Source organism: Dermacentor albipictus, chromosome 4 (assembly GCF_038994185.2).
Source record: "Dermacentor albipictus isolate Rhodes 1998 colony chromosome 4, USDA_Dalb.pri_finalv2, whole genome shotgun sequence".
NCBI classification, from domain to species: Eukaryota; Metazoa; Arthropoda; class Arachnida; order Ixodida; family Ixodidae; genus Dermacentor; species Dermacentor albipictus.
In genome coordinates this window covers 65443580-65456305 of record NC_091824.1, presented here as the reverse complement: position 1 = coordinate 65456305, position 12726 = coordinate 65443580, and the positions used below count along the sequence as shown (strand labels likewise).

General features: G+C 46.4%; 1 protein-coding gene across 1 annotated transcript in view; it reads right to left on the bottom strand.

The window, feature by feature from the left end:
- The window catches only part of LOC139059536 (neprilysin-1-like), a 49188-nt gene that overhangs the window by 32739 nt on the left and 3723 nt on the right, over positions 1 to 12726 (bottom strand). The window contains exon 3 of the mRNA XM_070537958.1: positions 5517 to 5693. Coding sequence (XP_070394059.1) covers positions 5517 to 5693 — 177 coding nt within the window. The remainder of the gene's footprint in view (positions 1 to 5516; positions 5694 to 12726) is intronic.

The window sequence follows — 12726 nt, the reverse complement described above, 5'->3', positions numbered from 1 at the left end:
AAACTTCTCGACTGCCGACGCCATCATGAAGGAATGCCGCCGCTTCGAGGAGGCGAAGTCGCCGTATATACAATCAGTTTACACGACTTCCAAATACTGCAGCGGCCTCTTCCTGTACCGATCCTACCGACCAGTCTAGCTCTCCACCACCAAGCGAAAACGTGACCCGAATCGTACGCCGCGAACTCGAAGCAGCGTTTCCTGCCTCGCCTCAACAGACGTCATGGAACAACACCACTGAGACGATATCGCTCATCCAGTCCGTGGTTTGCCAGGAAATCGTTAATATGGTTCTTCCCAGCGCCTGCTCCTTGAGTCGCCCTGACACCTGCCCTGCTCCTAAGCCTCGGTCCTATCGCAGTCCACCTCACAGTGTGTTATTCCTATACTACCAGGAATCCATTGGACTGGCGTACACCTGACGACAGGCCGACCTGTTTCTGCTGCGGCCGAATCGGTCACGTTTCCCATCACTGCTAGCCGTCCCCTCCTCGAAACACCTTCCGGAATTCAAGTTCGCCCCGAAGTTCCTCACCCCGTCGCTTCTACGATGCTTCCTACGCTACTACCTCGACTCGCCGCTATGCTCGCTCGCTCTCGCCTCAACGTCGCCAGCCATGTCCGCCTCAGCTTCACCGGTCGCCGTTGCCGACCTACCAGGACCATCCCAGCAGGAAAACAAGGCAATGCGGCACCTCGAGGTGGTGCTGCAATGTCAGATTCGCCGCGAAATCCTCCTTTGACGCTGTTTACGAGACATAACCTTCTTGACGTCCAAGTTGATGGCACACCTGTCACAGCCCTCATAGATACCGGAGCACACATATCGATTATGACCAGCCGACTACGCCGCCATTTAAAGAAAATTGTTACGCCTGCCCTTACGCGGTTCATCTGATACGCCGACGGTAGCACGGTGACCGTGCTCGGAATGTGTACTGCACGTGTGAGCATTTCCGGCAGCCATACTGTCGTCCTTTTCACTGTGCTTGACCCCATCACCTCATCCTAGGCCTAGACTTCCTCTCCGCCCATTCAGCGCTCATCGATTGTCCCTCAAGTACTGTGCGTCTTGACCTGCCTCAACTGAACGTTCTGCCAACACCACACAAAATTCGCCTAAGACCGACCGATTCTGTTCACGTTCCACCAAAGGTCTTTACATCGAAATGTTGCCTTCTGCGCCAGTTCCCGATTGTAATTACATCTCCGCTCCCATTACTGCCACCGTTCTCAACCACAGCGTTACTGTCCCGCATACAATACTGAGGGTTACAGACAATCGCACGTCCCTCCCTGCGGTGAATTTCGGGCTCGCTTAGCAAATTCCGCCTAAAGATATCACCCTGGCTACAATCTCTGCGTTAGAAGTTAGTTGCGTTGAGTCTTTTGCCGTCGACGCTTCCTGTGAGCGTTTCCGGTCTGCCAAATGTATTGACGACGACGTCAGGAAAGTGATCGTCCCGAATCTCACTCCTGCGGAGACTGAACCGCTGTGCAGTCTATTGCTTTCCTATAAGGATATATTCGACCTGAACAACTGACCCTTAGGCCAGACGTCACTTGTCAAACATCGTATACATACACGCGACAATCAACCCATTCATCGGAGACCCTACCGAGTTTCAGCTTCGGAGCTTCACGTCATCAAAACGGAAGTAGACAAGATGCTGACGAAAGACATCATATAGCCATCTTGAAGTCCCTGGGCGTCCCCTGTCATGCTGGTCAAAAATAAGGATGGCTCATGGAGATTCCGCGTCGACTACCGCCACCTCCACCGCATCACGAAGAAGGACGTCTACCCACTATCTCGCATGGATGACGCCCTCGATTGCCTATACGGGGCACAGTATTTTTCGTCCATCGACCTACGGTCAGGATATTGGCAAATCGCTGTCGATTATCTAGATCGTGAAAAGACCGCCTTTATAATGCCTGATGGTCTTTACCACTTCAAAGTTGTGCCTTTTGGGCTACGCAACGCTTCGGCTACCTTTCAGCGTATGACGGACTCATTACTCCAAGGATTCAAGTAGTCGACTTGTCTCTGCTACCTAGATGATGTTATTGTGTTCCCGCCCACATTCAGCACACACATTGAGCGCCTTTCAGCTGTACTTGCCGTTTTTCGCAAGGCCGGTCAACAGCTCAACTCAAAGAAATATAGCTTCTGCCATCGTAAGTTTACTGTTATTGGACATGTCACCAATGCGACTGGCATCCGACCGGACCCAGAGGAAGTTCGCGCCGTGAGAGAGTTGCCTGTTGCACGGTCCGCAAAAGATGTCCGAAGTTTCGTGGGCCTTTGCTCTTACTTCCGCCGCTTTGTTAAAAATTTTGCCACCATAGCACGCCCTCTCACAGATCTCCTGAAGAAAAGTGTGCCGTTTCCATGAGGATCCTCTCAGGCCACCACCTTTTCTCGCCTTACCACCATGCTCACCACCCTACTAATTCTAGGACACTTCGCTACTTCAGCCCCTACGTAGGTGCGCACCGATGCCAATGGCCACGGAATCGGTGCAGTCTTGGCACAAGTTTAATACGGCCATGAACGTGTCATCGTGTACGCTATCTGCTTTTGTCACCTGCGGAGCGGAACTACTCTATTACCGAGCGCGAATGTTTGGCCGGTGTGTGGGCATTGGCGAAATTTTGCCCCTATTTATACGGCAGGCCCTGTTCTATTGTAACGGACCACCACGCCCTCTGTTGGCTTTCGTCCTTAAAAGATCCCACAGGGAGGCCTGGACGATGGGCTTTGCGGCTACAAGAGTACTCCTATTCGGTGGTGTATAGGTCTGGTCGCCTACACAAGGAGGCCGACTGCTTGCCCCGTTAGCCTGTACACACGCCCGCCAACGCCGAAATGGTCGCTTCCGCAAGTGTTCTTTCCATTTACCAGCTTTTGGACATGGCCAACGAGCAACGCCATGACACTACTCTGAGGACCTTCCTTGACCGAATGGAATCTGCTCCTACTGATCCATGGTTAAGGTGGTTCGTTCTCAACGATGAGATATTGTACCGACGCAGTTTTCATCCTGACGGTCCTCCCCTTCTCCTTGTCATTCCTCAACACCTCCGCTCAACCGTGCTTGAGGAGTTTCATGATGCCCCAACTGCCGGACACCTTGGCTTTGCTCGCACTTACGACCGCGTGCGCCGCCGCTTCTTCTACTGGGACGGCCTCGCACGCTCCGTACGTCCTTACCCTTACCGTATGCCCTTACCGACAGCCCCGTCTGAAGCACCAGGACGGTGATTTTTCTCCCGGGGTCGTGTTACGGCGGGAAAGGAGGATAAGGTCATCGATGATGAAGACGACGAAGTGGGAACAGCCTCTCGGGATTCTCGGTTGTTGTTTGTGTACGCCTTGTAAATACATCTTGTAAATAGTTTTAAACTCGTGACACTATATATATATATATATATATATATATATATATATATATATATATATATATATATATATATATATATATATATACGGAAGTGCAGGCAGTGGGTTTTGGTGTGCAGTTCCGGCCCTAAGGTAAACAAGTGGGCGAAATGAAGCGTGGCGTAAAATGCGCCGACTTCACCATAAAGGTCGCCTGCACGTGCCCGTACCGACCAGCCGTTTTTCACACAAATTACGACATTTCAAGTGCGGCAGCGGCAATTCGCCAATGCAGAGTCACTCAGTAAGCTTAAACTTATGTGCACATCGGAAAGTCGGTTATAGTTATTCATTTGTTTTGTTCTAGTTTTTGTTCTTGTTTTTCACACTCCTAGGCTACAACACCGTCGTAATGAGCTGCGTCACTCGCCCAAAAGCCGTGCAGGCCACAGCAACAACGTTCGTTGAGCCAACAATGGGCAACGGTAGCTGCGACAAGCTGACGCGATCCAATGATTCGATATGGCGTTAGCGAATCCATTACTTTCGTCCGTGTTAGGTGAGGGCCGGAATCTCTACACGAGTACACAACGTGTTACAGCATGTGCCACGTTGTGTCTGGAGCGCTTTTCAGTTTGCTTTCCACCACCACCACAACCCCCTTTTTTTCGTTTACATGTAGCCTTTCACCGTCGTCGCTTTCGCGTCGTATCGTCGACGATGCCTTCGTGGTGCAAGCGCCAGGGCGTGCCAAGATACTCCGCCTACCGCCCCCAGCAGGGAACCATGCTCGTGTTCGAAAGGCTATATGGTTATGCGATGAACACGCTGTGTGTATGTCAAAGCACCAAAGCAAATTACCTGAATGAGACCTCTGGCAGAGCGTTGCGATACACACAAACTTTCCTCTCTTTTCTTTTCTTTCCTTTTTTTTTGCGCGCACCCTGCATTCGCCCAGATTTCTACCGTTCCCGCTGGCGGCGGCAACCAAATTTGCGCACTTGGCTACCCGCATTATGAAAATGACCTAGTAGCGCTAGGATGCGGAATATCCGGATTAATGTTTAATAAAGTAGGAGCTGAAGATGCTTATAGGAGCAAAGTGGAAGTGGCGACGAAGGTGTCCAATGGGCTGTTAACGCTGCTAATTAGTTTGGTAATGTCAGTGAAGTTATGTGAACACCAAGGTATTGATAGCACATTACAGACTCAAGGAAACAGCTGTGGAGTGAATATGAAGCCTGATTGGTCGAAGTACGATAAATATGTGAGACACTGCACTTGGTGACGTTCACAACTAACAAGAGGTCATGCGCCGTCTGGCTATGGCTTCAAGGTCGTGTTGGAATATGGTAGCACCGTTATGCCCATTAATTCCTCTGTAAATAACATAGTCGTCCTCGAAAAGGTGACTGTTAGAAGACACAGACAGAGGGAAATGATCAATGTAAATTAAGAATATAAGAGGCCTTAGAACCAATTTTTGTGGTACTCCAGAATGAACGGAACTTAACAGAGAGTTAAACGTTATTTGCGGTTACGAGCTGTGAGCAATTAGTTACGAGCTGTGAGCAAAGCAGGTGGATCTTCCGAGATCCGACTGTCTTGTGTAAAAGGCTACAATGGACAGACTGGCAAACTGCCTGCGTCGGCACAATAATACTTTAAAGAGAACGCTTACCTCCCATGTTTAAGCACACTGAAAAGCATGCGGTTGCACGCCTTTCTTCCACAAAACTGTGATCGTGCAAAAAGAAAAAAATCTCGTGAACTTGCAAAAGGCTTTAGCATACAGATAATGCCTGATGATCGCGTATGGGAGGCGTCTATCTCTTTGTTAAATTGTGAGATGCGAACGCATGGTGATCTCTTTCATTTGACTTAATGACATTCGCACGCAGATTGAGTCCCCTTTTTTGCTGTTTTCTTCTTATTCAACTTTAGTTATTAGGCGGCGCTTGTCATAAGAAGTTCCTTTTTGTCTTGCCGTCGTTTCCCACGCCGATTCAAAAAACTACACCTTGGATCCAGACCTTACTCCGTTCCCGTGTAGTTAGACAGGCCCCTCTCATATGAAGCTTCCCTTGAAGTTTATAACCTTTCGTGTTCCTTTGAAAGGGGTCAGACGTACGGTCAAAACTTTCTTTGCTTGCCACTTCGTGGTCACGCATCCGAACTTGACGTAGGTCGGAAAGCCGTACTCGAAGTTCAGCCTCACGATCCTCTCGGCGATGTTGAAGTTGGGATCGGGCGGCATGTTTGACAGGTCGAGTCCGACTAGGTCGAGGAACGACTTCAGCGCAGGCACCTGCATTAACATCGTCGTCATGGCGATGCAGGCCGCTCATTATTTCATCATTCATCATTAGTACAGAAGGAGGTCCCGGAGTTACAAGAACTGTCAGGGGGACCTCCTATTAGTAATTTAACATTGCATGAATTAATACATTTTGGCAACATAGCAACGACAGACATCAGAAAACACGAAGTTAATGAAAAAAAATAAATACAAAAAGTTGCTTATAATAATTGAAGTTCAAAATACAGCAAATAAAACAGATACAGCGTATGCATAAATAAATATGTGGTAATTGACACGTTAATGAAACACAGGAAATGACACATGTCAAAGAACACGGGGTTATTGCAACAGATAATTAAAAATAAATATATGCTTACAATACGCAAAGTACAAATGTTATATAGGCTATGCGACAAAAAATTTGAAATGTCTAAGAAAGGATTAAAAAAGAAGACAAAGGAAGATATAGAATAACGAATAAATAAAGGCTGTCGATACAATAGGTAAGTACAGAGTCATTGAAAACTGCGAAATATATTTGTACACAATATATACTTATAGTAATGAATCAGTAGCCAGTAGTGTCGTTAGTAAATATTTCTTCGTTTCTCTCCTGAATGTTAATGTTGTGCGGCAGGCTTTAATATGGGGTGGTAGTTTGTTCCAGTATTTAATGGCCGTAAAAAGCGAAGTAAACATTCCATAATTAGTGTTCCATTGATGCAAATAACTCTGCCTATTCACTTTATCTCGTAATGTTACCTACGCCTACGATGATCCCGCTGCTTTCTTTCTTTTTTTTTCACAAATACCCCCAAGTTCTTCTGCGCATCTGCATTGCTGACCAGTTAATGCAACGCTTTACCAACTCAGCTAACCATTTCACAAACTTTCTTCCCCTTGGGCCTTTTCGAACAACTGGTTTGCTATATTCAAAATAATCACTGTTCGTGTGGTTCAGGTTGCTGATTTATTTCAGCCTCGTTCTGCGATATACTAGCCTCTTTGTTAGCTCATATGCTAGATCAACCACTGTTGAAAGGCGTTGGTCTTGAGTTTGATCTCTAAACTAGGACGATTTGTTTTTTAGCTGTTAAGGCCCTCTTTCTGAGAAATAGTTCATTTTTTGTAACTTTATGCTAAGTCGGGTACATGACAATATTTCACCTTAAGGCTATACAATAGTCGGCCGAAGAATAGGGCAACGCTGGGCGAAACAAGTTTCAATGAGGCTAAGTGTTTCATGCAACTGCAGAATTAGGACTTCTGTATTATTCTTTCATGAATTGAGCATCTTTGTAAATACTAAACTGCGAAGCAAATGAAACCAACTTCAAAACAGAGCGAACAATATTTTAGACCAACAAATTTAACAAGTTCGTTACCGATGATGCCGGGAACCTATTGTGGATTATTCATATGTGCCTATCATTCCGCCACTCAGTATCTTCGACATATAGATCGATCAATAAGGTGCCCTTCGTACTCGCGTATCTAAGCCGTGGCTGGAATTTAAGTGCTTGAGTGGTTGTGTTTATTGTTACAAGGACATCTAAAGGCGAAGAGAGTTCGGAGTCTATATATACAGTATGGTGACTATAGTTCTAGCGAGGGAGCTGCTTACGACGTTTATAAAATTCATCGCGATCGCGAGCTACGGTGGTAGAAAATAACTCTGAAAAAAGAAAACACGCGTGAGTGACCTCCAAAACACGCTCATTTACCAAGACACCGCCACGTTTTGCGCCAACACGCTATGCCTTTGCATCGTATCCAACGTATTGTCACGTGGTCGTGACGTCAAAGAACACAGTAGCAATACTGGGAAAGGCAAAACTAGCTTTTATTGGGCGAACCTGTGCCCACAAAAGAGGCTACACTTAAAGCACAACGATAGCGTCGAACACAGTCGGCGATCGTCGAAAATCTGATCAGCGGGCCCAGCGCGTCGGCTTTTATACAGCAGTCATCGAATGTTCCAGACTAATCGTTGGGATCCGCATGCCTTCCACAAAGTTCTACGCCATTCGCGTCACACGATGACATCAGATAACACAAGGTTCGGCGACAACAGACAGCGGATAGAAGCATCGATAACTTTCCAGAAACTTCGGATACATGCAGGCGCGTCCCGCGCTGTGCGATAACATTTGTTAGGCGGCGAAACGTGGTCGCCCGATAAATATAAGTACACGTGTCAGTATTCTACAAACCTTGCACTGACATAGTGGCCGTACAGCTAATAATTAAAAGCTTGTTAACTTATACATTAGGCGCTATAGTTACTTTATTAGCATCTTCAGGCATCAAACAATCGCCTGTACATTGAAACTTGCGTTTCGGCACGTTTATTGCATCTTCGGAATAATAAAAAACGTGCTACTACGGAGAGAATTTAAAATTTTCACTCCTTCAGCTAGTTTCGTCAAGGGTACAGATTGTGGACGCTATAACATAACTCTCTGCAGGATTGTCAGATATGAGAATATCGAATATTTTATGCCTAGCACACTAGGAATGCACCCGTCCAGGCACCTTAAATATATGCTGCATGTAAAACACTGTGAAAAACATTGAAAGAAGTAAACCCGCTACGTGGTGACGTACTACCAAGAGCAAACGCAAATTTATTTAAATTCCCAGTACAGGTCAAGCCAGAAGTGTATCCAGGTGGCTCTTGCACATCCTAAATATCATTAAATTCACCCATAGTTTTCTGTTTACGTGATATCCTGGCATGCGCAATTGTGAACCCTGCGCCTGAAGGAAGTAAGCACAACATAAGAATTGCTGGATGCTTCTGTAAAAGCTTCGAGTCTACATTACTACTTACATTCCGTCCATTGTCGCTTGTTTTATTAACCATCTAGTCTTGCTATTTTACAGAAAGCGCTATATTGATGGAGATTTTCGTACGCGTCGTAATGACTAGCCGTTCATACGCAAGTCTTTACAGAAAATTTATATTATTTCTGCAAAATTTCTAAGGAAAATAGGAATCTCAGGTTTGCAGGAAACATGCAGGCAGCCTGCAGAACTTCTGCCACCCTCTGTCACCTCTATGTTACCAATTGGTAGACATTTATTTTGGCAGAAAATGTACGAAACTTTTGCACTCACGGGAGGCAGAAAGTGTGAAGTAAGTATGCAGAATATCTGCAGCTACGTAATGCGTAAAGTCTGCCGAACTTTCGCAGTCACAGAACGCAGACAGTCTGCAGAACTTTCGCAGACACATAATGTGGAAAGTCTGTAGGGCTTCTGCAACCAGAGAATGAAGAAAGACCGCGGAACTTCTGCAGTCACAGAATGTAAAAAGTCTGCAGAACTTTTACAGTCACACGATGCGCAAAGCCTGCAAAACTTCAGCAGTCACTGAATGCAGATAGTCTGAACAACTTCTACAGTCACATAATCTGGAAAGTCTGCAGAAATTTTGCTGTCATGGAATGCGGAAAGCCCGCGTAACTTCTGCAGTCACATAATGTGGAATATCTGCAGAGCTTCTGCTATCACAGAATGCAGAAAATCTGCAGAACTTCAGCAGTCACAGAATGCGGAAAGCTGGCAGAACTCCTGCAGTCACAGAATGCAGAAAGGCCGCAGAAACTTTATAGTAACCGTAATTGCGCACCTCGGATCTATTAGTGTACGCCATACTGACGCAGGCGCGGAACAAGCCAGCAGCCTTCTGAGTGGAGTTCTGATGCGAGAGCGGAACGTCGACGGCGAGCAGCGCGGATTCGGTCAGATCACGCATGTACAGCTGGACCTGCGGTTACAGGCGGTGCTGACCGTGAGTGCAATCGCCGCGACACACGGTCTTCGATGTGGGTGCAGAAAGGCCATGCACTAAAATATGACAACCGCATTACAGAAGGGCAAGCCATAAAGAGTTCCTTAAAATATTCACTGAACATCAAATGGGGCCTCTTGGCAATGAGTTAATGTGCTGTACAGCGAAAGACTCGACACCTGCCGCGGTAGTGTAGTGGCTACAGCTTTGCGCATCTGAGCTTGATGTCGCAAGTCCGATCCCGGCCGCGATAGCAACATTTCAAGTGGGGCGAAATGCAAAAACGCCCACGTACTTAGATTTAGGCGCGCGCTAAAGAAACCCATGTAGGTAAAATTCATATCGAGTCCCCTACTACAGCTTTGCTCATAATCAGATTGTGCTTTTCGAATGTAAAGCCGCAGAATTTGTCTCAAATGTTTAACGGTACGACTCAAGAAGACGGTAAACACGGGCGAGGCGCTGTGCTCACGGCTAAGGTTTACTGCAAAAAAAATTAATACGTATTTATGCGTGCGAAGAATATGCAGAAAGAAGGTACAATAAAAACAAAAACACCACCACCATGAAGCTTCTATGAAGTACGCTTACTAGAAAGCGAAATGGGGCTATGGTTGGTTGAACTACTACGGGGAATGTTGTGGAATATAGACTTCTGATTGACCCTCTTTGGGTATAGGATTCAGTTAACTGGTTGTCCAACTTTTGTTTTCTTTGACAGCGTAGATGACACTGGCCTCTGACCCATGCGCTGCAAGCTCGGGAACCGATAGAGCATCTTTTTATTAGCTGTAGTTTCCTTCAGCCCTCATCAGACAAGGCGAGCACTAGGACTTAAATGCCACCAAGGGGAGAATGATATGCACAAGCTGCAGATAAATGAGAACACTGTATAGCGAGCAGGACAGCTGTAAGGATGTGCAAGTAAAAAAAGGCGCAAAGGATTTATAAAGAACGGTGATAAAATGGATGTCAGCGTGTGAAGAATATTAGGTCTCAAGTTTCCAAGTATCAGGTCTCACAGTCTCGATGTGAAAGTGCAGTTTTTAAATATACCAGGTGGTTGACTAATACCCTTTTTTTTTTTCAATGCAGAAATTTTAAAGAATTGTAATTCTTGAACTGGATTGTTCGATGAGAGGGACATTATCTGCAACATAAATTGAAATTCCTGATCATATAACTACAAAATTTTAATATTTCAGTGTTTAACTAGTTATGTTACGGTGCATTTTGCACAATTGTAGCCGTTGAGTTTGCGAGGCATATGTACTCGAAAGGACTTCTGAGGAGGGCACCGGTTTAGAGATATGCGCTGCCAAACTTGCTGTAAAAGTTCGCTGTTGTTCCACTTAGCTTTTCTTGCAAAACGCCGTTTTGAGCCCTGAAGCAGAAAAATAACTAGAACGCCAATATATTTCGTCGCACGCTTTGGAAATCAATATCTCAAAACTGGTGTCATCTTGAGTATTTGTCCGAAGTGGACATGGCTTTGTGAATTCAAACGCTACAATGTGTAAATTCCTATTTGTCATAAAATAACTACGTCTTTCATTATTTACGTGCCCACAGCGCCAGTTTGACATTGCAAAGGGGGAGGGGGTAGCAAAAAGCAGTAGAGGTAAAAAGTAGCATATACAGTAGCAGACACGAACTAACCGAATGTAGCACATAACTTCCTAATAAGGCCCACAAAGCACAAAATTGTAACAAACCACATAAAGCACGAAACTTGCGGTACTGAGGTTCGATTCCACCACCGGGCACGTAATTCTATTTTTTTTTAAATATGAACCATTCGGCAAAACAGCACCCAGCAGCCACGGTAAGGCAAATCCAAGAAGGTGCAAAAAAAAATAAATAAGCTCCGCTTAAAAAAATCGGGCAGCCTGTATCAGGGACGCAGCAGTCGAGAGCGTGAAAAGTCTTGCGCGGGCTGCGGAGGGTGCATGGGCACTAGGGTAAAGAAACTGACTTAACGAAACACGCAAGTTACATTTGTTCACACAAGAGAAAGCTCACAGGCTGAAAGAGAAGCTGAAGAGTCTGTCGAATTCAATAAGACGCTCATATGCGGATGCGCGAACCTTATAAACCATGAAGGTAAAATTTGGGGGGGGGGGGGGGGGGCGGATTTTTCATTTAGGAGCGACGCAATCGTCAGTTAAAATTGCGCTGTAGCTCCGCCCCCCGTCGAGCGTCGTGCGCTGCTGCTGACGCTGACGATGCGAGCGGAGACCGCAAACCTCGGCTTAGTGACGTCAACACTCGTGTTCCGCTCCTTCGCAGTCTCCGCGACCGGGCCTGACCGGGTTTATTTCTGCGTGCGTGCCGTCCTAATCTGCTTCGCTCGACCCTACATTCCTTTGTTTGTGTGTACATAGGAGTGGTAGCTAACGTGCGCAGCACCAATTGAACTTGTAGGCCGATCATGCCGGCGTTCTGTGCAGGCTACGCTTGCACGAACACCAGCGGCCTTGACGATGTTCCGATATTCCATTAGTTCCTGCAAGACAAGAAGCTTTCAGCTAAGTGGGAGGCTGCTGTGAAGCGAAACAACTTCAAGCGCTCAAGAACAAGTGTTGTGCTCTAACCACTTCCGTGACGATTACTACCGGAGTTAATCAATAATGCGTGCTTTGGGTTCTCCTAAAAAAAATTGTTAGCACGCTGAACGGAAGGTACATGTTTATCGCCCACCCTTGACGCAGGTTTCGCCAAACGCCGCGAATTTTCTATTCGCACGTGTGTTGTGAAACAGCCCGCATGCAGCTACCATAACGCAGTGCAAGCGTAAAGTTTGCATGTGTTGGAAAGCCTGCTCACGCGAAGACGCTGCATTCCCCCTTCTCTCGCAACACATAAGACACCGACCATCTCACGTAGCCGATGGAATTCGCCGATTACGAGTAGCATGCGGATGGCGCGCTGATGAAGGTCATATACTACACGTACTACAACAGCCGGTAAACTTTTCCCGCGTTTAAACCGTCTGTGTAGATTGCCGACAGCTTTGGAGCAACGCACAAATGCTGAAGATCGCATCACCGCTTACGTTCTACGAGGAGGCATGCAGGAACATAACACTACAGTTGTTTGCCCGGAAACGTGCTCACTGGAACGCTGAATGCAGCTTAGGAAAAAACATACCCGCCAAAGAACATTTCCAACACAAGGAGATACTAACACTTCGCCTTCGTTCGCGTGGAAAGCAGTGCTTGCACCAGCATTTTTTGCTTCTTG